At 37.3% G+C, this 25,218-nt stretch overlaps 1 protein-coding gene across 1 annotated transcript; it reads left to right on the plus strand.

Moving 5' to 3' along the window:
- Positions 1 to 2,216: 2,216 nt before the first annotated feature.
- On the plus strand, positions 2,217 to 24,759 carry RUFY2 (RUN and FYVE domain containing 2). The gene is made up of 17 exons (XM_009893926.1): positions 2,217 to 2,389; positions 2,885 to 3,002; positions 4,558 to 4,659; positions 5,573 to 5,696; positions 7,839 to 7,900; positions 8,500 to 8,565; positions 10,299 to 10,368; positions 11,573 to 11,674; positions 12,442 to 12,558; positions 13,191 to 13,358; positions 14,848 to 14,945; positions 18,909 to 19,028; positions 20,835 to 20,964; positions 21,557 to 21,651; positions 22,688 to 22,736; positions 23,713 to 23,790; positions 24,616 to 24,759. The coding sequence occupies exons 1-17, from the start codon at positions 2,260 to 2,262 to the stop codon at positions 24,757 to 24,759; spliced, it is 1,773 nt and encodes a 590-aa protein (XP_009892228.1). The 5' UTR covers positions 2,217 to 2,259.
- Positions 24,760 to 25,218: the final 459 nt, after the last annotated feature.

Genomic DNA, 25,218 nt, shown 5'->3' on the forward strand with positions numbered 1-25,218 from the left:
GTTTTGTTGTGGGTTTTTTTTTTTTTTTTTGCAGTAGGTGTTTGGCTGCTCATCCGGACTGGGAGAGGAATATTGCCTCTTGCTAGGCAGGCTCTGGTGAGGCTGGTGACATCAGGGCCACCTGCAAGTAGTCTCTTCAAGGGTTGCGAGAAGAGCCCTTCATAGCTCATTGTGCCCACACGTGTACAATCTACCCCTTACAACCCCTGAGCTGCAGTTACTAGAAAATGCGCCATGTGAATTTCTCAATCTTGAGGTGTTTTTTTTTAAGAAGCAGGTGAAAAAAACCCAGCTATATGCAGGTAGACCATGCTTTAGAGCAGACCTAATATGCTTTTCTGCCTCGGAAAGACCAGGCAAGAGGGCTGACAATGGAAAGGACACTGGAGGTGGAATTCTGTGTGTGAGAAGGCTCAGCTCCAAAAGTCAAAATGAGCTCACCTGAAAAAGGAATTTGTAAGATGCCTTTGGGGAAATAGATGTAAATACCTGGTGAGGGAGAGCTGTCCACCTGAAGTCTGAATCGGACAAGGCTTTTTCCTACTATAACATTGGTAAATTTCAACAATTTCTACAATAACGTTGGTAAATAAAAAGGCAGGAAGCCTGACACGAGCTTTACCAACAGAAAGGCCCCTGTTGTTGCAAGCCGCCATCTCTTCCGGACTGGTGCTGCTGTCGGTAGGGTTGATTCAGTCCCCGATGGCAAACTGGTGAGCTGTGACTGTGAACTGGGTAATTTTTTTGCCAGAACGCTGTTGCTAATTGTCTGCTGGTGTTTTCTGTTGAAGTACTGGTACATTGCAAGACTATAAAAGTAGTTTTTAAGGTTATCTCAGGTACATCATCTTGGTCTTTTTTTTTCTTAGGAAGCTGAAATGGTCTGTATTGCATGGTAATAGAGTAATTTGATATTTGACAGGCAAAATTAGGAAGTAATTTTCTAATTTCTAATACCTAAATACCTAAAGCTGTGGTATGCAAGAAATGAGACAAGTAATTTCATTGCTGTTTGAGGAACTGAGAATGTGTCCATCTGTTAGAATAATGTGGTTTTTTGGTTTTGTTTTTTTTTTTGTTTTAATGTATACAGCTCTTTATACTTTACTGATGTGCAAAGAGATGAGGCTGTATACTAATACTCAAATTTGCAGAGGAAGGAGCTCACATTTTTTCTCACACATCTGTGTAGATATTTTGATGTGTGTGTCTCAGGGTCTTAGATGATCTGTGTTTTTTTTTTTTTACTTAATTTGTTAGATTTAATTGCAGAAAACAGTAAATCATCAACTTTTTTTTTTGCTTCTTTCCAATTATTTTGATCATGGTGGTTGTTTTGTCTCTGTTTCAGTTTGGCAAAACAGAGGGTGGCCTGAATGTTTGAACTGCTTCATTACAAATGAAAATAAACTAAGAATCTCCTGAGCGCTCTGGTTTCAGTAGCAGGAGGTCTAAGAAGAGGAACCATGGCCATTCTGGCAGACTAAGATGATTTTAAAAAGCTATGGGGTTTTTACTGACCGCACTTAATCCCTAAATGTTTTTGTACTGTACGCTTTGTGAAACTTACCAAAAACATTTTTAAGTTAAAGAAAAACCTTTAGTTCTTAAGCTTGCCTGTGTAGAAAATATTTTTTAGCTATGTGAAGTTTCAGTATGTAATATTTTCCTGAAAGTGCTCCAGGTTTAGTGGCTGAGACTGTGTACAGCCTAAGAAGGAAAGCATGTGTTTGTATCACTGTGAAATTAAGACTGTGGCAGAAAGGGATTATATATAAGAAGTATGATGTCTGTTTTTGTAGGTGGACTATAATACACCAAATAGGTGCTTACGGTAATAGGAACGCAGCTTTGATGTTGTGCTAAGGGCGCTCATTGCTGAGCTTTTGAGTGCAGCATTGCTGTGTTAATTTGCAGTTACTGACTGCTTCCGAGATGTACTGGCACAACACAGTACCTGAGAACTGACATTTCTGGCCTCGTTTTTTCATTGACCTATTAAACCAGTGTAAGTTCTGTAAGGGTGTTTGGTTGGAGTGGTTGCTTTTCTATAGCATGGTGGTTTATGGCACTTACTAAATTATTCCTTTGAGTTTATCTGGATTAAGATAAATTTTTCTTTGAACAAGGTGGCCATGAAGGAATTTATTATTTTGCATCTCTTCTAAAACTAGAACCATAACTTTTCTTCTTTTTTTTTTCTTTATTCTCTTAGCTGTAAAGGACCCTACGGCCGTAGAAAGAGCGAATTTACTGAACATGGCTAAATTGAGTATCAAAGGACTCATTGAATCTGCTTTGAGCTTTGGCCGCACTCTGGATTCTGACTACCCACCTTTGCAGCAGTTCTTTGTTGTCATGGAGCACTGCCTGAAACATGGCCTCAAAGGTGTGGTAATTGCTCTAGCTGCATATTTCTTATCCCAAACACACCACTTTTCTTCCTTTCTTTCTTGAATGAGATAAAATAACTGTGTTATGTTGCCATAAGAAGTACAGAAAGTATGTAAATTGTCACCTTTTATAATTAATAGTGTTGTTATTAATACTTCACAAGATACATTTCCACATTTACCAACTTTTTCTTTTGTATACCATTTGTTGTAAGTGGCCCAGGGATTCCCACAACTGCATGTGTGTATGTAGCTTCTGTTTTTAGCTAGTAATCCTTTTTGTGTTATTGTGTTCTAGCACAGAAATTTTATGTTTGCAGCAAAATAATTCCAAAGATGACTTTGAATACTGGTGAACTGGCCAGTGCTGCAATTACCTGTTATCTGGAAGTCTGGGCTCAGCAGTTATCCCTTCCGTCACGTCAGCTATTTTGAAGGAAGGTACTCCAGTAATTTAAATTAATTCAGTTACTTAATTTTTCTTTTCCTAGTAAGAAAATCTTTTCTCAGTTACAATAAAACCATCTGGGGTCCTCTGGAACTTGTGGAGAAGTTATATCCAGAAGCTGAGGAAATAGCAGCAAGTGTCAGAGATTTGCCTGGCCTGAAGTAAGTACTATTGGTAAAATACAGCAAGAAAATCAGGGACCCGATTGAGAATCTACAGATGTCTCATGATTTCTTTTGGCATGAATCAAAACTTTGAGCAGCTAGCACATGATGTTGGGGGAAAGCACAGGTGAATCTTGCTAGCTTTTCGTGTTCTGCGCAAAACAGCTCAAAAAGTAGTATTTTTATGTTCTTTTCTGATGTTCATGGGAGAAAAGTTTTCTGAATGGTGGACAAAAATGGTGCAAAAAGGAGCAGGTTGTGTATCAAACAGCCTGCAGTCTAGAACTGCAGCAACCATGTGAATCTAGTCAGCTAAAGCTGCAAAAAAACAAAAGGTAACATACTGAAGAGGAAAGTATTAGGCAGCTTTTCAGATTCTTGCGTGTAGTATCTGTCTCAAACGTAAAGTTATGCTGTGAACTACAATCTCCTGCCATTCCTCTGCACTCTGCTTTTGTATTTAGCTTTATAATTGGCCGTACCTTAAATTCCAAAAGGGTTTGGTTACATTGTGATTGGTGTATGGCAGCGTGAGGGTTATAATTTATAGCTTTAGACCTTATCTAAAAGCACATAGGTGTATAAATTATTATTTATTTTGTATCAGGCCAGATGAAATAATACCCTTTGGCAAGTGTGTTACAGTCTTCCTATCCTGATACAGCATGCAGGTTTTGGGGTTTTTTTTTTTTGCATTGATGTGCTTACCAATTCTAAGTGTGCAGGCACTAGAAGAGGAGGATATAAGGGTCCAGGTTTAATTTGTTGGATATTAACATTTGCCAGTCACATACTTATTCATCTTTTTTGAATTGTGTTTCTAAGATCCCAGTGAATTTGTAAACAAGTATGAGTTAAGGCTAGCACTTGGTTTGTGTCGTGTAGACCCAGGGAATAGGATTGAGAAGGCAAGTTTGTGTGATGAGTTGTAATGGACATTCGGTTACTTTTCTCACAATTCCTCTGAAGGTGTTAAACAAATTGCAGAAGGGAAGTCTGAATTGTTGCAGAAGTTTTACTTCAGCTAGAAACAGGACTTTCAAGATTATCTTTTTCAGGCACTGTCAGGTTAAGAAGAAGGTACATAGAGGAAAACAGCATCGCTCTTAAAATTTTTTTCCATGCTGCCAGCCCTGTACCACGTGAGAACAAAGCACATTGAAATACAACAGTGTGTAGAAAGTTGCATGTTTTCACTCTCTGAGCAAAACAGTTAATTTTGCTGTCAGGCTCTTTATTCCCGCTCTTTCCAGGGTCTGCACCCAAGCCCAGCTGAGTTGATGAAAATTTTTCTGATATTATGCCAAAGCTTGGAGTCGAAGCCTAGACATTATATCTTCCCAGACTGCATTGCTCAACTAATAGTTTAAAGTACCATTTCAGAAATTCCAATTGCTGTACCAGTGGACTGATAAGATGTTTAAGACGGTGAATTAAATGATATATTGTTGATTTCATATAATCTTAGAATAGTTTGGGTTGGAAGGGACCTTCAAAGGTCATCTAGTCCAACCCCATTTGGGACTGTTTGTCTTCATGTCCTTTTTTTCAGAACACCACTGGGCCGTGCCCGTGCCTGGTTACGGTTAGCATTAATGCAGAAGAAAATGGCTGACTATCTTCGCTGTTTAATAATTCAGAGAGATCTTCTCAGGTAAACAATTAAGTAGATTTTGTTTACAATTTACTTTTAGAGGTTTAGCCTCTTGAAAAAAAAAAAAAATATTTTCTATTTTCTACTTTTTAATGTCTCCTTAGTGTAGCAAGGCCTGTGGGCTGAATTTTTCCAATCTTCAGGGTAAAGGGACATAACACCACTGCCTCATTGCTTCATAGAGTCTAAAAGTTTGTTTAAAGAATGCAAGGAGGAGGAAGTAAATGTTGGTATTCTGTTGTTTAGTAGAATGTTTTTCTTTTAAAAATCTTTTTAGCATTTCAGCCCTTTCTGTTTTCTTCTCTTACCCATTTAATCTCTTACTTGGCTTCTTTATTTTCAAGCATGTGTTCATTAAAGTCCAGACCTTTTTTCACACAAGGTGAATTTTTTACCATTCTTCTTTTGCATTTTCCAGTGTTTCTGAACAACATAAGAATTGTCTGACTCAACATGGCCAAACATCCATCTGTTGCAGTATTCTATTCAAAAGTGGCTAATAGCTAGGGAAGAGGCTTTTTTTTTTTTTTTTTTTTTTTTTAATTTTATAAAGGCAACATAAGTCTTGCCCCTCAGATTTCCCAGCCCTCCACTCCAGCAGCTTGTGGCTTAGATTTCTGGAGCCAAGACTGGTATCTTTGTAATAACCTCTGAGACAAACCATGCACTTAAAATTTTTAAATATTCACGAGGTGAAAGTATGGGCAGACCCAGTTGATCTTGAAGGATGTTGGAGTAAGGCAAAAATAAGAGAAAAAATTCAGATTTAGATGTCACTACTAATTTATTGCATGTAAATATACTGCATGTACCAATAAGATGCAGTATTCAGATTTAGATGTCACTTATTACTAATTTATTGCGTGTAAATATACTGCATATGTCAATCAGATGCGATTTTCTTCTTCAACAGTGAATTTTATGAGTATCACGCACTAATGATGGAGGAAGAAGGAGCAGTTATTGTTGGGCTGTTAGTTGGGTTAAATGTGATAGATGCTAACCTGTGTGTGAAAGGAGAAGACCTAGATTCACAAGTAAGTCAGTACAGGTAAACTAATGTACATGCAATCCGTAGGATTTTTACGTACTGTGAATTTTGTTACTATGGAGTTGTGACTTGTTAGAAATTTTACTAGAGTCTGTTTAGTGCATGATCCAACTCCTGGATTGGGGGGGCTGTTGCATTGCCCTTTGTATCAGCTGGGTCAGGCCTTTAGGTGGTGATAATTCTCAGAGGGCAAGGGCAAGGTTTTATGCTTCATCATCAGATGGATGCAGTATTAGCAGTGCAGAGTTCTTTCCATCTTAATTGCATAACTTGTCCTTTTCCTTTGCGGGAAAAGTGTATTTCCATGATCTCTTTATCCCATTTGTTCATTTATTGCTGTTCTTGAACATAATAGGAACGTTTCAAGGACCTGAAACAAAAACTTGCTTCACATAGTGTAATAAAAGACCTTATAAGAGGGTGACTACTTTCAGTTTGCAAAACAAGACTTAGGATTCTTCCTCCATTGCAAAGTCCTTTGACTTTGAACTCTGATCTTTCCTGAAAAAATCTTGACAGGTTCTTTTTAAAGGCAGATTCACAAGTATTTATAAATAAATGTAGCCTGTGTTCAGTCCTGATTGGTTTTGTCCAGCTTCTTTGTGGAAAAAAAATCATAATAGTTCAAGTGATTATTTACTGTATTTCAGCATACATTTGATGAAAAAGCAATTTCTGTGGCAAAGAATGTGAATCATAGGGCTAACTTGTCCTCGATTGTTCATTCTAGTTACTATGTAATGTTTTAGGCACTGATCTTACATACCAGGAGGCCAAATATTGAAAGGACTACATTATAGAAAACTTAGCAACGTGCTCTTCTTAGTATTGAGAATTATGTGTGTGTATTATAAATGACAAAATCTGTTGGTAGCTACACATTTGTTACCTAGGTCACTTGGTGGCTTTGCTCTATGAGGGGAACATAAAACTTGATTTGAGAAGGTAGAAGTGGCTGTCCAGATGAGATTTTAGAGTAATTCTGTTTGTGAAGAGTAGTGTAAATAAGGCACCTTCTCAGAAAAGCGGATTGTATCAAGCGGAAAGAGAAACTTCTGGTTGTGTCCGGGAGTGTAGTTTTGGTATGTTAGAAGAATGCTATTCAGTGGTTAAATGTGTGTATGCACACACGGAGAACTAAAACAAGGTAACTTTTATAGAGGTAATGTATTACTTTTTTCATAGAAATAGTGTTTTGCTTTAATAAGCAAAATACGTTTTTTAAAAAGCTTTTGGAGGAGAGACTTTCTAGAAAAGATACAGAAAGAACAAGTAGACAGCCAACACAGGAAACTGACAGGAGAGCATTGTAGAAAGCAAGGAAATGTTAACCTTAGCAAGTTGCTTGTATTCAAAAGCCAAAGCAGCTCAAGAAGGAAGCAGTAGATCAGAGAAATCAAAATACTTTTGTGAAGAGGTTGCTAGAGGCCAAAAAGGAAAGGTTTTGGTAAAGCAAATGTGGTTAAATACTTTTTTTAGAGGTTCATGAATAGGGTTGGAAACAGAACTCATGGTACTGTCATTTGTAGTATATATCATTAAATTACAATTGAATAGAAAAGAAATCAATTAGATTCAGACTTAGAAGGTTTAAAAAAAATGAATGCAGTTGACTTGGCGCACCTAGGAATCAGCAAGTGCGGAGAGGCAGCATTATTTGGCAAGGAATATTAAAAAGCTAAACATGGAGAAAACATCAGTTTGGGAGCTGTGCTGTGATAGGAGATTGTGTGAAACACTACAGGCAAATTATCACAAGTCTGCTCAATCAGTGGCAGGGTTGAGTAGCATCTGATAATTCCCCAAATGAAAGTCTTCCTGTAAGGTCTTGGCTAACCTCAGTCAGAGGTAAGAAGTCATCTTTTCTTTGGGTTTTGGTACCTGGCACGTTGTTAATTTTGTTCAAAGGTAACATAATTCTTAATAGATATGTGAGACTACGCTTAAAAAAATAAATAATCTTGTTTAAAATGTTACAGGTCAGTTTTTTGAGCTTCTGACTGAAACTTGACCAATCTTAAAAAAGCTGAAGTAACTGAGGTTTTAGTAATTATGTAAATACAACACCGTGTATATCAACAGCAGTCAGTTGTATGGTATGAAACTCTGTACATTTGCTTTCCCCTAGGTTGGTGTGATCGATTTCTCTATGTATTTAAAGAGTGATGATGACATTGGGGGTAAGGAAAGGTATGTCCTCGCTAAATACCTCAGATTTTGCATGGTAACCAGCGATTCCTTGACTGGTGCCCTGTCCTTTGTAGAAATAAGTCAGATTCCTTAAAGGTGAAGTTTTCTAATCTCGCAGTGTTGAGAAAAATCGTACGCTACGTTGTTCTGTATTACTAGTTAGCTGGATGAATATTTGCACTCTGAAGCAAGGCTCAGCAACATTACCTGCTTCCTTTACTCGAGGGACAGTATTGGAGGAGCGCAAGGTGGCAGTGAAAAAGAACCTGCTAAGCTTTAAGCCCTCAGTTTGGGATTTAGTCAGTATTTCAAAGAACCAGAGTTATGGCAGAGTAAATAAAGATCCTTTTTCTTTTGAGACTATATGTTCATAAGTTTCATGTGTACAATTTGTTTGCAGTTAAAGCTTTGGGGTTTTTTTCTCACTGATGTCACATCATGTAAGTTATTGACTTCATGATTGTGGGATGAAGTTGCTTCCTTTCTTTTTAAAAAGCACAAATAAGGTGGACATTTACATATGATTGATATGTGTATTTTCAGTACATAGTTCACTGCATCATTTTGTTAAAGCTAATTTTATTATGTGCTTGCTCTAGAAATGTACAGATTGCTGCGATTTTGGACCAAAAGAATTACGTTGAAGAGCTGAACAGACAACTGAAGTAAGTATTACTTCGAAGTATGCAAGTCAGTCCAGGCTTACAGGTAAAACACCTCGAATTCCTTTTGTACCACAGCTTTGCGAGAGAGAACTTGAGAGAAAGGGGTGCAAGTTCGTCATGTTTAGACTGAGGATGTAGTGAAGTTGGAAAGGTTACACTCTTCTGGAGAGAATCAGGAAGTCTCAGTTTTCATGCTTTTGATTTTCACAGTCAGAACCTTTATTCTTCAAAGAAATTAAAAACAGTAGGTCAAAACTGATCAAGATCTGTAGGAGTCATAACTTCACAGGAATGAAAAGATGGATCTGGATTTTTAACTGCATTCTATTTAACAGTTTTCAAAAAGTATTAGTAAGTGTTCTGGGTGAATCTGCATGTTTTTGTTCTTTGCCTTCTATAATATTTTAAGTGGTAGCTTTAATGCCTAGGACCAAAACTGAATAGGTTCATTGCTTCCTTGAAACTACTTATACAGCGTAGGTTGTGGTTCCTGTAAAAAGTTTTCAGGAAAACAGCCTTTCCTCCTTACTTTGCTGGATGGAGCAAGCCTAGTCCACCACTGTGTTTGTTACTGTACAAATAGGGGAACAGTGACTGTAATTCCCTGAGGAGTATTGTACCGAATTAAACAATGCAAGTAGCTAAAAAAGAAACAAGCAAACAACAAACCCACAAAGAACTGCCTCTGTAGAGTCTGTAATATAGCTGATTTTCTTGATCCCTTTCTGAAATGTAGTCCTATCTTTTCATTTTTAATGCTAGTAGTTTTCATTATTGGTTACTAGATGGCTACTGTTGGGTGAAGATACTCTGATTTGAAATCGTGTCAGTCACTGAGCAGAAACCTTCAACAGGACACAATAACTGAGTGTGTCAAATACGAGCAAAGTGAAAGCAAGTTGCGAGTTAAGGAGGAGAAAAGAACTATCACAAGAACAGTGGTGTTTGTGTGACGATTGCTATCGTTATTCAGATGAGTCGCTGTGTACTGAGTATGTTCTTGTACACTGGTTTATGCGTGGAATTACTTGCAAACCGGTGGTTCAACAACCCTCCTCTTTTATTTCAGGTCAGCTGTTTGTTTCCACGCATCCTAGAATGCATTAATCTCTCATAGAAATACGTGGAAAATTAAACGGTCTTACAGAATAGAGTTCTTTTCTGTGTGTAAAGTGCAGCCTAAAAAAATGCGCTTACAGCAGAAATGGGCAGTCAGGTAGTGGAGAAGGCCTGGATGTAGTTTGATAAAAATAAAAAACCACAGAGTAATAAAACAGAATAAAATTCTGAAGAGACTTACAAATGAAGTCAAGAAGCATCAGGAAAGAGGTAACCTGAGGTTACATCTCAAAAAAATGCAGAGAAGCAAATAATTTTATAAAAGAAATGGATTTTGGAGGAAGAGAACGTGGAGAAGATTGCAAACTCTGTTTTAAGGGAACTAGTTAAACATTTGGATATGTTATAGTTGTGAGGATAAGGGAAAGGGAGGAATGTAAAGTTACACCCAGCCAGGAGTTTAGATGACAGGGATGACACTGGGAGTTGGAAAGAAGTATATAAATGTTCGACAAAGGAGGGTGATTTTCTTATGTTCAGGAAAACCTCAAATAACGGGAGCAGACCTTTTAGCACTTAACCATTAATCATTGTACCTCACATTGAAGCTTTTGAGCTCAGTTGAATGAGTTTTGATGTAATTTTGAATAATTTTTTTTCTTTCTCTCTTTCAGTAGCACAGTTAGCAGTCTACATGCAAGAGTTGATTCACTAGAGAAATCGAACACTAAACTGATCGAAGAGGTATTTTTTTGTAATGTATAATAGATATTATTTACTCTCAAATGCTGTACTTAAATTATTTTAATCTACATAAGGTCTGTATAATATGTTCAGATATCTTTACTTTGGCTTGAAGAAAAGGCGCAGTAGCTGCAGGGATTTGAAGTCAGCTTGCCTAGGTAGCATGCAGCATCAGTAAATTAATTCTGTAGAGCATCGCGATTTCCACTATGGACAAAAGCAGAAGAGAAGCCTTTCTTAATTCCAGCTGTCAGTCTGATTTTGTACAGATGAGTAGTCCATAATGGATGACACCGGTTGCTACAAAGAGACAGAAAGTAGTTCAGCAAGCAGTTTTTGTTACTGTTCTCAGCTTTAGCCAAAGGATTGTTTCTTGCTTATTTACCGTATGCTTATGAACAGTTTTTAGACTTATCTAGCTCTGGTTTTGTATTTATGTCCTATATTTTTGGTTATCTTTCATGCTTGACTAGATTCCAATATATTTAGCTTTGTAAGAAAAAGCACTTTTTTTCTAATCCGAGCTGCTTGAGAAATAGTTAACGAAGTGGAAACTTGAAATGTCTAAACTCAGCTGTTGAAGAGATAGCTAGCTCACTGTGGGTATTCATGTATCCAGATAGAGGGAAAACATTTTTTTATAAGCGTTAATTCTCAGAGTATTCTGGTTCCCTCACAAGCCTGCAGCCCGGCTGTCCACATATTTTGATCAGCTGGCTTATAATTGTGACATTAAGGTATATGCTGTAGGGCCCAGCTATAATGTTTTCTTTTTTGTAAATATGTTTTATTTTCATCTAGGAGAGGTTTTCTTATGTAAATTGCTCCATGGGATACATTAAGATATCCAAAAGAGAACAAAACTGGATATATTTGAATACAAATGGAAAGAAAAAAATGTAGGAGGAAGAAAGGGAATTGAGGGTCTTTAAGTCATAATGAAGCAATGAAAAGAAAGCGCATTCTTTACCAGACATGAAAGAATGAAGTATCTTGAATATGCATACTGTTCTGCAATGGAAATGACTCATTACTAAAACTGGAAGCTTTATGTTTTCTTTAAAAAGAATTCAACCTCTGTAGACTGCGAGAATAGGGCAGAGAATGTCATGGTCTTGCATTCATCAGAACATTTTTTCTTTTTTTCCACTCCACAGAAGTCATCACACTGCTTTTCCTTTTTTCTTCTATCTTTTATTTTCAGTTAGCAATAGCCAAAAACAATATAATTAAGCTTCAGGAAGAAAACCATCAATTAAGGAGTGAAAATACCCTTATTTTGATGAAAACACAGCATCATCTAGAGGTATGTTAGTTTTACTATATTTAAGATAGTAATGTTGTGTGGTTCATTGCTATTTGATTGTTCTTACATTGCAACTTGAAGTAAGCAGTAGCTGGGCCAAATCTAAACCAACTTTTATTAGGGAAGGGACCTATTAGATCTGGGAAGCTTTATAATGGCATAAATGTATCGAAATTATGGAACACTAGGCTGTTTTATAACCGTATGCAAATTTTGTAGCATTTTTCCTTGTATTCTTTCTGGTTTTCTTCCCTTCTTCCTTTTTTCTTTAAACTGTAAGGTATATCTAAAAGCATTTAAGGCAATATTATCTGAAAATCTTGTCAAAGTAATGCGTGTTTTCATTGGCAAACTGTCTATTCTGTCCTGCCTCATTATATGAAATGTCATTTGGCGTAATTGTGTACACAATTGCTGACCTTCCTTTAAGCTGTGATTTGTAGCTCCTTATGTAATTTCCTGTATGTGTTTTACAGGATAATTAGTAAAAGCACAGGTTAAGCAGGTATTTGGGTTGCTCAGTGCTGAAACAGTTGTGTATTAGAGTGACTTACTGAAGAAGGGACTGTACTGCAGTACAGAGGTTTATTTTGCCACATTTACTCAATTCTCGTTATAAAACTGATGGCCACATAGCAGAAACAGCTCTTTCCGTGTTTGTGCTGTGCTTGGAGAGTGTGTTTTAAAGCCCCCCCCCCCCTGTTAAATTCATGCTATTAATTGCTAAACCTGTGATGAAGAAAGATAGATTGTCTGTATCTTTGTAGGCAACTAAAGTGGATGTTGAAGCAGAACTTCAGACATACAAGCACTCCAGGCAGGGTTTAGATGAAATGTACAATGAAGCACGTAGACAGCTTCGAGAAGAATCACAACTTCGACAAGTAGGTGTTCTTTTCTAGAATTACACAACACTTCTAGAAAAGATTATGCTTGAGAAGAATCAATATATAAATATTTCTAGCTTTGCTTCTGCTGATTAGATGCTGCCTTTAATCAACTTTAATTGCCTTTTCTCTGACCGCCTGTAATAAAAAGGGGTTTTTAACAGAGTGATCAGCACATCAGTATTTGTGTAACAGTGTTCCTAAAGCATAGTAAAGAAAATAAATTTTCTTTGAGAATTTTTTGGGTAAGTCATTAGCAATACTGTATGCTCTGTATGTATGCTGAATCTTACTTGTGAAAATAGAAATCCTTTAGTACTATTTTTGCAGTTAATACTCAGGCAACTCTTTGTGCAATGCTGGCAGGATAATTTCTCATAATGTGAGTTATCTTCTCCCAAAGTTTTTTTTTTTTTGTTTTTTAAAAAAAAGCATCAGTCACTAAGTACATGAAAGTGTAATGTTTATGTAGTGGATAATTTGCAAAGTTAAAGAGGGGCAGAATTTCTGAAGTGGTGAAGTAGGTGATGCTGCAGCTCTGTTAGAGTTAGCTTTTGTCTTTTTCAAACGGATAAAATGTTGCATAATTATTCAAAGGGTCTGTGTTATATTGTGTTTCTGTTTTATAGGATATGGAGAATGAGCTAGTCGTTCAAGTTAGTATGAAACATGAGATAGAACTTGCCATGAAGTTGCTGGAGAAGGACATCCATGAGAAGCAGGATACCCTCATAGGCCTTCGACAGCAGCTTGATGAAGTTAAAGCAATTAACATGGAAATGTACCAAAAGCTGCAGGTAAAGGAACGATCTGCTGGTAAACTGATGAAATGACTTTGGAGTGAGAGACATACATTACCATTTTGTTTAGTTAAATACTGCCGTTTCCTTGATTTTTGGTTTCTTGCTGCTTCCTAGGTTGGCTTGTCGTTTTGGAGCATTACTGATGCAAGCGTGATTTCACACAGAGCAGTTCTTAAGGCAGTCACTTAATGTTAGTGGGTTTATAGAAGAAAAGAGCATGAGAGTAAGATTGTGGCCTAATAACTGTGTGGAATAGAGAGAGTATATCTAGTGATAATGACACTTTTTGCCCTGTGTTGTATAAAAAACCCCAGAGAATGTAGGCATGTAGTGAGGAGCTAAAGAGGAGATCTGAACTTTCGAAGTGAGGAAAGGCATTTGGAAAACAAGGTTGTGTTAAATGGAAAAAGCTAATTACAGGGTTGTCTTTTAAAATTTGTTGACAAATTAAGAAAATCTGTAACAATGCAGTGCTTCTTTGGGATAATGTGGATCTCAAGAGACCCAACGTGCAGTTAACGAATGACCACACACACCAGGGAAATTTAGCAGTGAATTATTTATGCAGAATATGAATTTGATTCATGGAACAAATTATCAAAAGCAGCACAAGAAACTAGTCAAATCTGTAGCAGAATGAGGGGAAAAATATTAGGATGCTACAGAGGGGTAATTGAGATGATGGGCCGAGGATGCTGCTTTTCCACCTGCAACTGTGAGGAAACTGGACCACAAGAAGAAAAATATAAGTAGAGCTGGAAAGAAAAATATCAATAGAGCTGGAAAGAAAAATAATAAGAGAATGTTCTTCAGTATGTTAGGTTCTGTGGGGGTTGTTTTTCTTTTAAAGCTATACTTCTGGCAACTGTTGGTAACACTGATTTTACTTAGTAACATTCAGACCCGCTTCCTGGGCACAGTAAAATAGTTTAGTTATACCCAGTCTCTGCTCTTGGGGACCAGTTGATCGTGTTGATCTGTACAGCAAGGATAACGCTCTACCTTTTATTTAGATCTTCAGGCTGTGGTTGTAACAGCTCTGCAAGCAATCAAAATTGTGAAATGCGTTTGTAAAATTCTTAAAAGATTCTTAGGTGCACATGGTAGTTTGAAGAGAGCTGGAGAACCTTAAGGATTTCCAGGACTAAGCATCTTAATTCCTTACTGGTAAGGTTCTGATGGGCTACTTAAAAAGGTGATCAGTGAATTTAAGTTGACTTGCAAAATGATTAACTAAGAAAGGAAAACAAAATGAACAATGTATACTTATGAAATAGCATTTACACTTGCGAAGTGCAAAACTACAAATTTGCTAGGCATAAAATTTTAAGTGCTGTCAACTACATTTTTGGGATGGAAATGTGTAAAAAGAGTCAAAACCTGAAGCCATTTTAACATTTTTCCCTTCAGATACTGAAGAAAAAAAACATGAAGTACCAGTGTAATGTATACCTGCTTCAGTTTAATCTTTTTTGTAACACAGGTTTCTGAAGATGCTATGAAAGAAAAGAATGAAATAATTGGTCGATTAGAGGATAAGACCAATCAAATCAATGCAACTATGAAACAACTAGAACAAAGGTACAGGCCCATCTTTGTTTTTCTTTGTTCATTTCTCCATCCCCTTACATTTTATTACATTCCTACACAGTTGACACTGAAATGTAACTTTCAACTAGAAAACTTAAAAAGAACCTTTCTGAAACTTTAACTAGCGCTTTATGATTTGAATTACACTTATTTTAAATGCAAACTTAATCTTTCATTTTTCTTCCTCCACCGTCTTTCTTGTGGTCCTAGGGTTTTGTGCTGATACCAAAAGTTGTTCTTTTAGCTATTTCAACAGATTCATTATTACCTCTTTTTTTTTTTCTCCCCACCTGAATGAAATGCAATGGAAACCAAAGCATTAATGTTGCTTATACTTAAGCATGCGCTTAATAGAAACATTTAATGCCTTCGTGGATCGCTGCTGTATTTGCTGAAGCTCGTAAAATTGTCCATTGCTTTGGAAGTACTGTTATTTTCAATTGACATAATGACTTTTTACACTGAAAGGTTGAAAAGTGAAAGACTAAAATTCCAGTACATGAATTTACATTACGGTTAGACTGCATGTATAACATAATATTAAAATGTGATTCATATGTTTTCATTTAGTGGCCTATGTGCAACACTGATCTTTTTAATTGTAAAATACAACATATCCATAAGCCCTGTCACGTTGGTGTTTGACATGTCTTTTTTTTTTTCATTTAAATCTGATTATGAAAAACATGGTTATATATTAAAAAAATAGTGACATGAATATTCTTTTATTGACATCCTTTTTCCCTCTTTTTTCTTTTTCTTTTTATCCTTTATCCCAATTTATGTTTTTACTATTTTGCTGCCTTCATCTGTCTTTGATTTTTGTCCACTGCATTCATGAAGTGACAAAGATCTGTTAACTCAAACTAGGACTATTGCAATGTCATTTGTCAAATGTGCCAGCAATGAAGCTCAGCACCAGTATAAGCTTGTCAAAGATATATCATTCTGAGAGCTCCTCCAGATCTGTTGTGTTTAAAGAATTACTGATAAAATACACCTTAAGAATTTTAAAATTACACTTTTAAATATAAAGTGGTATTAGAAATCCTGCACTGTAACTGATCGTAGCTGGGTTCTGTTTTGTTTTCTGAAAGAACATCATCTCCGATCTCACTTTACCCCTCTTAAAAAAAAAAAAAAAAAGGGAAAAAAAAAAAAAGGAAAAAAGTAAATTATTGCACTATTATTAAGTAAATGTAAGCTAGTTTTCTAATGCTATTTAATCACTTCTTAATTGTCAAAATTTATTTTAAAACGTTAGCTATCTTTGCTTTGACTGTACATTTTTATGACTTTTATTTCTAATCCAGTGATTTGTCCTATTCTTTATGGTACTAATAGATTTTAAAAGTAGCCATTCCGTTCTCCCCTGCTAGTATTTCCATTCTGCCCTGCCTATTCCTTTCACTTTTAGGCTGAATTTATCCCAAAAGCACGCTTTTTGTTGTAACTAGCACCGTTTTCTAAAACAGTGTGACAGGAGTTTGCGGGGAAGGGGCTTGAATGCCATATCAGAACAATATCTTTATAAAAAGAGGGCGGTGTCAACATACATGTTCCGTTTGTACAGTGAAAGGATTGCAGGGATTGGGGATAAAACAGCTAAAGCACAATTCCATTTTGCTGATGTGACGCTGGATAAAACATTTTCACGAGCCTGGACATGGATGGGGCTCCAGACAGGGAGGGCAGCGTGCTCTAGCAAATTTTGTAGCTGCAACTCCTGCCCAGAACAGCTGCACCACGATGGCTGCAATGGAGGTTGTAGTAATAAATAGGATTTTACATTCAGGGCCCCCAATCCTGAACTTGTCTAACTTGTTTGTCAGCTAAGGATCTTGCCTGTCTGTGGCTTTGTCTACACTGTAATCGCAACCTGTGGTTTTGCCCAACCCCTTTTCCCTCCCTCCACCCGTCATTAGGCAGTCTTTACAACTCATATTTCTGCTTTGTGTTGCTGCTTGCCTGCGCTGCACAAATAAAAAGAGTTTTAGCTGTTGACTGCCCTCATTACGCTTCCCGCTCTTTGCTCTGAAGCATGGAGGGGAGGTTGGTTGGGAGACAAATCTTTGCATCTTTCAGCAGAAGGGGATGTGTTTGCAAAAGTGGAGGCAGGATGCAATAGTACGGAAAGGGATTCTACTGCAGGATTATATATTACCTTGTTCCTTGGTTTGGAATCAGAAAGAGCCTTTAACATGGCTTGGCTACTAAAAAAAGAAAAATAAATATCTCCCATCCTCAAAGAAAACCCAAACCAGAAACACTGAATAAAACAAGAAGTAGATCGTAGCAGAAATGGGAGCGTTAACCATCTCACGGTCATCTATGCAAACAACTATCTGCCTCAGTATCATCTGAATCGCAAATCCTGCTGTGAACCCGGTCCAGTTCAGCATTTGTCTGAATTCCAGCGGTGCACTTAGCCTTGGTGCTAGTCTAGAGCGTGGAGCTGTAACCTGGGTTGGCTGGCAGGTTTCTTGGGTAGCAAGCTCCCTGGCTTAGCTTGGTTGTGGAAACTACACTGCAGTTTAATTTGTGATTTAGGGAGGGTTTTAACTTCCTTTTGATCTTACTGTCTTGTGTAGCTTCATTTGGCTTCTTTCGCCCAGTGATTTGACCCTGCTTTTTCCCAGTATTCTCCTTTCCGTACGTGTTTTGGCCCTCTGTGCGCTACCGTTGCAAATGTGACTGGGACCGTTCTTAAAACAACTGGTATAGTTGAATGAGGTCGTATGCTCTTTATAAGGTAGTTTAATTTCAGTCTTTTTTCACTTGTTTCCTGGCAGCTTTTGGAAACTCCTGCTGGTGCAACTTCATCAGCAGAAGCACAAATGTAGACATATTGCTGACTTAGTTTCTTTTTAGCTGACATTGGGAGTTGTGAGTTACTCTGCGTTCAGCTAGCTGCTGGGAGGTGACAAATCAAGCACAAAGGGTATCACAGATTTCTCCCATCGTTTACCTGAGAGGCCCTTGGAACGGTTTTGTTAAACACAACGCAGCAGATGGGGACGTTCAGTGGTGTTTTACAGGCCCTTTTACTCTCCTGGCTTTTCATCAAGGCAGATGTAGCCATGATACAGCACAAGTTCCGTTTTAGTACCTTTACTTTTGTTACATTACGTCCATCTTTTTTTGGACTGAAGAGATGACCAAGCAGAAAGGACCCACAGTGAACTAATGGATTCCCAGGGGAGTGCTAGCTGAAGCAGAAACAAACCCCTGGGATGCAGAAAGGAAAGATTAAATTAAAAAAAAAAAAGAAACAATCCCTCACTTCTTGATTAATGGCTTTAATTTATTTTGTCTATAGTATGGAGCTATTTTAACCAGTGTAAGAATGCATTATTTTTAATACAGATTATTTAAATTAATTTCATAATATGATGTAGTTGAGGTAGTTCTATAAATGTAGTGAGACCTGTCAGGGTGTGTCTTGTTGTATTAGGCTAGTTAAGCTTTTTTGCTGTCTCATTGCAGTGCTCTGTATTCAGCCTTGTGCCTGAATTGTTTTGAGCTTGCTTTTGCACAACACACGCTCTGCCCTGTCTTAATGAGTAATTAGTACAAGCCGAGTACTTTTACAGGATTTATTTAAAAAAAAAAAAAAGCTTCCATGAACATATGCTAAAAGGAAAAAAAAAAAAAGGATTACAGTATATGCTTCAGTTCCAAAATATGTATCATCGTGCTTTGGCATCTGTTATTCATGAGCATAAAATAAAACGGTGATTACTTACAGTGATTGCTCTCTTACTGTATCAAAACCCAGGAGCTAGTTCTCCAGGCATTGTATGGATTTCTCGTTTGAGTTTGTGAGTTTTCCCCAAACTTTGTTTTTATTTAGAAATGTTTCTATTTCCCCATTTTTCTTTTATTTGTCTTCTTCACCCTCTACACCCTAGTTCTAGCTTCAGTTTTACCCAAAGTTGATTTGAATTACACCAGATTGCAGCAAGCAGAGAAGGCTCAAATGGAGGCTGAGGCCGAGGATGAGAAACTTAAACAGGAATATGTGAATAAATCTGAAAGCCTGCAGAAAGAATTCTCCCAGAAGGAGAAACAGCTGTAAGTATATCCTTCCTGTTTGGAAAAATACACAGCAGCGAACATTCTACGTTGCAGTATGGCCTGTGTCTTTGTACAGGCTGGTTGTTGATAAATGGTTTTGAACAGAATGTAAATACTAAAGATCTTCGTGTTAGGTACTGGCAAGGTGGAAGAAAACGTGTCATTCCAAGAAAGTCAAGCTACTTTTGGATACCTCTGAAATGGTGTGCGGCTTGAAAGGAGGGGGAACAGCAGCATTGTTTTTTGTCTCAAAGTGCCAGCTTAATTCATGAGGAAATTGTCCTAAGTGGGGGAAAATACATGGTGTAGTAGTAGTAGTAATACACACTTTTTAATAAAACCCACAAGTATGTAGCAGTATAAACTTAAACAGAAATGGCATAAGAATAGTTTAATTGATCAGGCTTATGGATAAGGTGGAAGTGATTTAACTTACCACTGTGCAGGAAATAAAAAATAAAAATCCACTGGAATCATAAATATTAAAAAGTAATATAAAAGCCAGCCCTCTACCCTTTCTCTTGTTAAATGCTTCAGTACTGGTTTAAATAAATATGTAATGTAAAAAAGCTTCCTGTAAGGGCAGGTGTTTTCCCTGCTTGGAAAGATAAGTAAATTATTTAAGGCAGTGCAAATCTGCAGCAGAACAAGGATTGGGGCTTGAAAAATTAGTGATTTCCAATCCGATTATGAGCCCACCCTGCTGCCCACCCTCTCTTACAACTCTGAACGTTAATAAACTTGTTTAACTGTCATGACAAATGTTGACTTTACTACCGCAGTCATCTTTGCAGATTTTGGCAAAAGAACAGTTCAGACCCCAGCCTTAGAATTCTGCAATTCTGAAACCTCAAGGTCATGTTCACTTCTGATCTTTTCCAGCCAGATGCTGAGGTAGTGTCCCAAACTGTAAGTCTTTCCTTTAAAAGTGGTTTTGGTTTTAAAACAGGAAAATTAATGTGGGTACAGGTTTTTCCATCGAAAAACCTTGCATGACTACTCTCAGATTTTTTCCTCTTTTATTGCGTTGGCACAATTTCGATCTCGAAGGTTGAGCAGTGTGCTTCCATCCTTTGGTTTATCCATAACATTTTAAACACCGACTTTTTCATGAAACTGATAGTGAAATTGCAGCTAGAGTGGATCCTCCATCAGAGTAGCCCTCATGCCTTTAACTGGACTCCAGTTAAACTGACAGAATTTGGATCCTTCTTTATGTTGAACCTCAGTTGTGTAGGAAGCTCAATAAAAATAGTAATTTAAAGTCCCTCCTCCTTTATTTTCAATTCTGTTCAAAATGCCGTAAGCCTCAGTCAAAAATAGAAGATTCACATCTAAGGGTGTAATATTAAATAACTTTTATGAGCACCAGAGATATATGCAATCATTGTCTGCATCACCAGTGGCAGTGTGGTTGGTTGGTTTGTTTTATTTTAGAAACAAGCTATGTAAGGTGAAGGGGGCTTTCCCTTATGCATGTTTTAAAAATACTTTAGAATTTTGTGGTTAATCTTCTCTTGCTCATTTATTACAAAGGTCAGCTCTTCAAAATGATGCCATATTCTTGGGCCTTTAAATACATTTCTTTTTAAAACCATTTTCTAAGTGGCAATGTTTTGTTTTATTTATTACACCGATGCCTAAAATATTATGATACTGATATGTTATTTCTGTTTTAGAAAATGTGCAAGTTGATCATTTGTTTATTATGATATTGCACCCAGAAATAAACTCATTTTTATTTTTTAAAAATTATACTGTTGTGCACAGTGATTGGTTTTTTGTTTGTTTTGCATATTCTAGGCTTCAGCTGGAAACAGATTTGAAGATAGAAAAAGAGTGGCGGCAAACCTTAGAGGATGATCTTCAAAAGGAAAAGGAAGCTGTATCTCGTCTGAGAATAGAGACTCAAGAAATAATTAACCTCAAAAAAGTAAATTCTGGAGTAAAACTTGACTAGTAATTTAGAAATTGATTGCAAAATTAATTGTGGATTTAGGTGTGGTATCGTTAAGAATTTCTGCAAGTAGATAAGAAAGATCAGATTTATGTATTCTCACAAATAGATTAAGAAAAAAACACATTTTTTTACACCCTGTTGAGTCCTCAGATCAGAACTCAGTGCTTTGAATAGGGAAAAATTGAAATCCACGTTTTTCTTTCTCGGTTGTATTGAAGACTCGGTCTTCTCATCATAGGCCAGAAAGTGCTTCAGCTTCTCTCTGATTTGGTGTACATGGCTATACAGTGGTGTTGATCTCTGCAATCAAATCATTTTTATTTTCTTTCTGGAGAGGAGTGCAGGAGCAAAAATGTGTCATCTCTTGGGGTCTAAGAGTCTTTAATCCTGAGTTGTTGCTGTTTGAGTTGGATTTGAGAATCTTAATAGAGAAAAATATTCAGTTGGCTTTCTCAGTACGATCAGCTTTGGGTAGTAGCAGTTTTCTAGGCTGTAGGCACATACAATTTTGAGAATAATTGGGGTTTGGGTTTTTTTATTTGTTTGTTTTGTTTTTTGTTTTAAGGATTTCCTTAAACTTCAGGAAAAGAACAAGCAACTGAAAAGGATATGTCAAGACCAAGAAGCTGCTCTCCAAGAACTGGCATCCAAGCTGAGCGAGTAATTTTGTTATTCGTGATAACGATTCTTTTTGTCGTATAAACTTGACTTAAGAAAAATAATAGGATGGTGGTCATGTGAATTAGGGTGCATATGACAGTCTTACCTAGCCAGTTATCAAAAAGAAATCTGTCTAGTTAGGTCATGTCTTTTTATTTTTACTTTGGCTGGTGGGCTGGCTGTGAACTCCTGGGTGATTACAGTGCTCTAAACAGAAAATCCTAGTTTAAAAGGGCCTGGGGGCATTAGGAGTAGTTTTGCAATTAAAACCGTTTGCTAGTTTGCATGTTGTGGTATTCCCAAAGAAGAACCGGAGTAGAAGATAACAGCTCTGACTCCAGGAGGAGAGTGCTTATCTTTTTGTGAGGATGTGTGCTCGTGGATTCCTTCCTTTGGATTCCCGGTGGATTCTCTGTAGGACAGTCCCAGGCCATTGCTGCTAAGTCTGTAGAGGATGTAAGGCCTTACCTTATCAAGACCCCTTCAGGCTTTAGTGAGCAGATCAGCTCTGAGCACAGCTCTCATTATTCTTATATGTTGTTAAAGTTTCATTTAACGATCTCTGTCTTCTAAGTAGTTTTGCATGACTAATGTGGACTTCCATGCCCTATAGAATAACTTTGCATATACACTGTGACTCAGTCCATTCTGAGCGGGTTGGCACTGGATGGCTGTGGGGAGGCTGGTTTCTCCATAATGACATCGTGTGGTCATGTTCAAGTCCAGAAATTTAAATTCTGGTTTTGTACCAACGCTCTCTCCTACCTTTAGGTATTTGCACAGAGCTATGCTGGTACAAATTTCTCTTATCCGCAGAACCCCGCGCAAACTTAGAGCCATTGGAAGGATTCTGAGCTCTTCGTATAGGGCTTGTCTTTGTATAGTGCTTAGTAAAGCAGGGCCTGATACTGATCGCATCTCCTGGATGCCGCTGTAATATAAAAGATGTAACTTAAAGTTCATCTACAACTTTTAAAATTGTTAGACCATAACCGACAACATGGAAGTTTGAAATAACATTATCTTATTTATTTAGATCAAAGCTGAAAATAGAAGATATAAAAGAAGCGAACAAAGCACTGCAGGTTAGTAGTATTTGGAGGAAAGAGAAACTTTTTTTTTGACTGTTCCCTTTGAAATATTTTGTAAGCATGAGAGAGAAGACTTCTGTCCAACAACAGCTATTCAGAAGAGACTCATTGTATGACTTACTCCAGTGGGAGGGAACCACAGACTCCCTGTAGGCTCAGGGGAAAAAGATCCCCAGTTGCTTTTGATTTTTCTTGTTTGACATCCAGCGATGCATTTTGATACTTTCCTTGCATTGCTACACCCTTCTATCTTTTACAAAGTGCGCCTGGGACAGAATATGTAGCCAACTGATCCCAAATTATGTGCTAATTCTCAGTGATCAATAAATATTTGATCGTCCTAGGAATTGAGTAACTTGTAGCACCAAAGCTGATAAAATATGATCTGTAATGTCGAGAGGTTTGGAACTTCCTTAAGAGTTATGCAGGGAGCACTTGAGAGCGGAGGTTGTGTCTGCACATGTTCGATCACGTGTTATGTCACCTTGTGTATTATTTCAGGCTAAGTAAAGGTGTATGAAATGGTTTTGTTGAGCGGATTCCTGGTTTTATCAATTGGTTTAGACAGAAGGAAATTAATAGTTCTTGACACTGTCCTGTTGTGTTTTTTTTTTTTTTTTTTTGCTTCCCTGCATCTTGGGGAGTGTTCCTGTGCGATGGGCAGGGAAATAGGTTTCCGCTCTGAGATGTGGATGCCTTCCTGCTTTTCCCAGCTCAGCCATTGACCAGCTTTACTCCCTCGAGCACGTTCTCTTTGCACCTATTTCTGCTCTGCCTTGTCTCATAAGCTTTTGCAGTGTTTTGGAGCAGACTTGTGCTGCTTTAGAGTGTCTTTGTGACACCATACTGGTCTCAGGGCATTAAGCGATTCAGGCAGTAAATGTACTGTGATTGATTTGTCTTGTCCCTTGGAACCCAAAGTTTAACTTTGTCAAATGCATATAGTTAGTTATGGTAATTTTTCCTGCAGGGCCAGGTGTGGTTGAAGGACAAAGAGGCAACACATTGCAAGTTATGTGAAAAGGAATTTTCTCTTTCCAAAAGGAAGGTAAAACTTTAAGGAAATTTGTTCCAACATGTTTACATGCATTATGGGAAAAATGAGAATTATCTTAAGAGGTGTGGTGTGAAGTGTTAATGCTCAGATGAACGCACAGTTATTTTTGAGGTGTCTTTCTACTACTTTGATATGTACAACGTGGCTGGGCCCTAATTTCAAAAGAAACACTGCCTTTTGGTGAAGTGCCACAAAGAAACATACCTAAAATTATTCAGCCTACTTTGTGGAATCATCATCTCCAGTGCTTGTCAGCTCTGGCACTGTTAAAATATGACACATGGAAGTCTTTTTATGGCATTTTTTGATACAATAGACAAAGAAATTGTGACTTTATTGTCATTTTAAAGTAAAATGTGATGTTAATTTCCATGCTTTATGAATGCATGCAGGAATTTTTTTTTTATCTTTTGATGTTAAATTGCAATTAGCTGCCTGACAGAATCATCTACTTGAATATCATTGCATATATTTTATATTTTTATATAGCAGAGTGTGTTCTTAATCCAGGGGTTGAAAACTGCCAAGCATATATATATATATATATGGTCCTAGACATATATATATGGTCCTAGACAGACTGACTATCTATCTGTCTGTCTATCTATGTATCTACCATGATCTGTCTAGGATTGCATCATAAATTGGGATTTAGATTAATTATCTTTTGAAAACTGATTCCATGCTCAGACCAAAGAAGTGGGAGGAATCACATTTGAGACTGCTCTGTGTATATTGTTTATTGGTATCTAGTTAGTGAGTATATTTCCATTGTAAATGTTTTTGGTTTTTTCTCCTTTTTTCCCCTTTATTTAGCATCATTGTAGAAACTGTGGTGAGATCTTCTGTAATGCCTGTTCTGACAATGAACTGCCTCTGCCTTCCTCACCAAAGCCTGTTCGGGTCTGTGATTCCTGCCACGCAATACTTATACAGAGGTGCTCTTCTAATGTGCCATAAGGTTATTTTACAAGATATTTATTACCTTTTGGTATTTAGCTAATGCTGTTAAAAAAAAAAAAAAAACACAACAAAAAAAAACCCCAAACAACTAAAGAATGTACAGCACTATTTCCAGAATTTCAGGTAAGCAGTCTGGAGTTGCGTTTTCAGGGTATCGTGGAGGAGTTATTTGTCTGCTTCCTCTTGAAACAAACAAAGGAAATGGGACCCAAAGACAGAAAATGCATGTGTTAAAAGTACAGGTGACAATATTAGTCTCACAAATGGCTCAGAAGTTCTTCTGGAGGAAGCGGGGCAGTTTATAGAGGAGACTCAGTGTTAACATGTGTTTGATGAGTGTCTTGGTCGTTATGTGGAAAGATGATACACTTCCCTGCTTTTACAGCCTAGTCTGCAGAGTCCAACCCAATTCTGCTGCAGAATGTGCCTGGGATATGCTGTTGTGAGGCAAAACTG

The sequence above is a fragment of the Charadrius vociferus genome, unplaced genomic scaffold (assembly GCF_000708025.1).
Source record: "Charadrius vociferus isolate BGI_N301 unplaced genomic scaffold, ASM70802v2 scaffold611, whole genome shotgun sequence".
In the NCBI taxonomy this organism is placed as follows: domain Eukaryota; kingdom Metazoa; phylum Chordata; class Aves; order Charadriiformes; family Charadriidae; genus Charadrius; species Charadrius vociferus.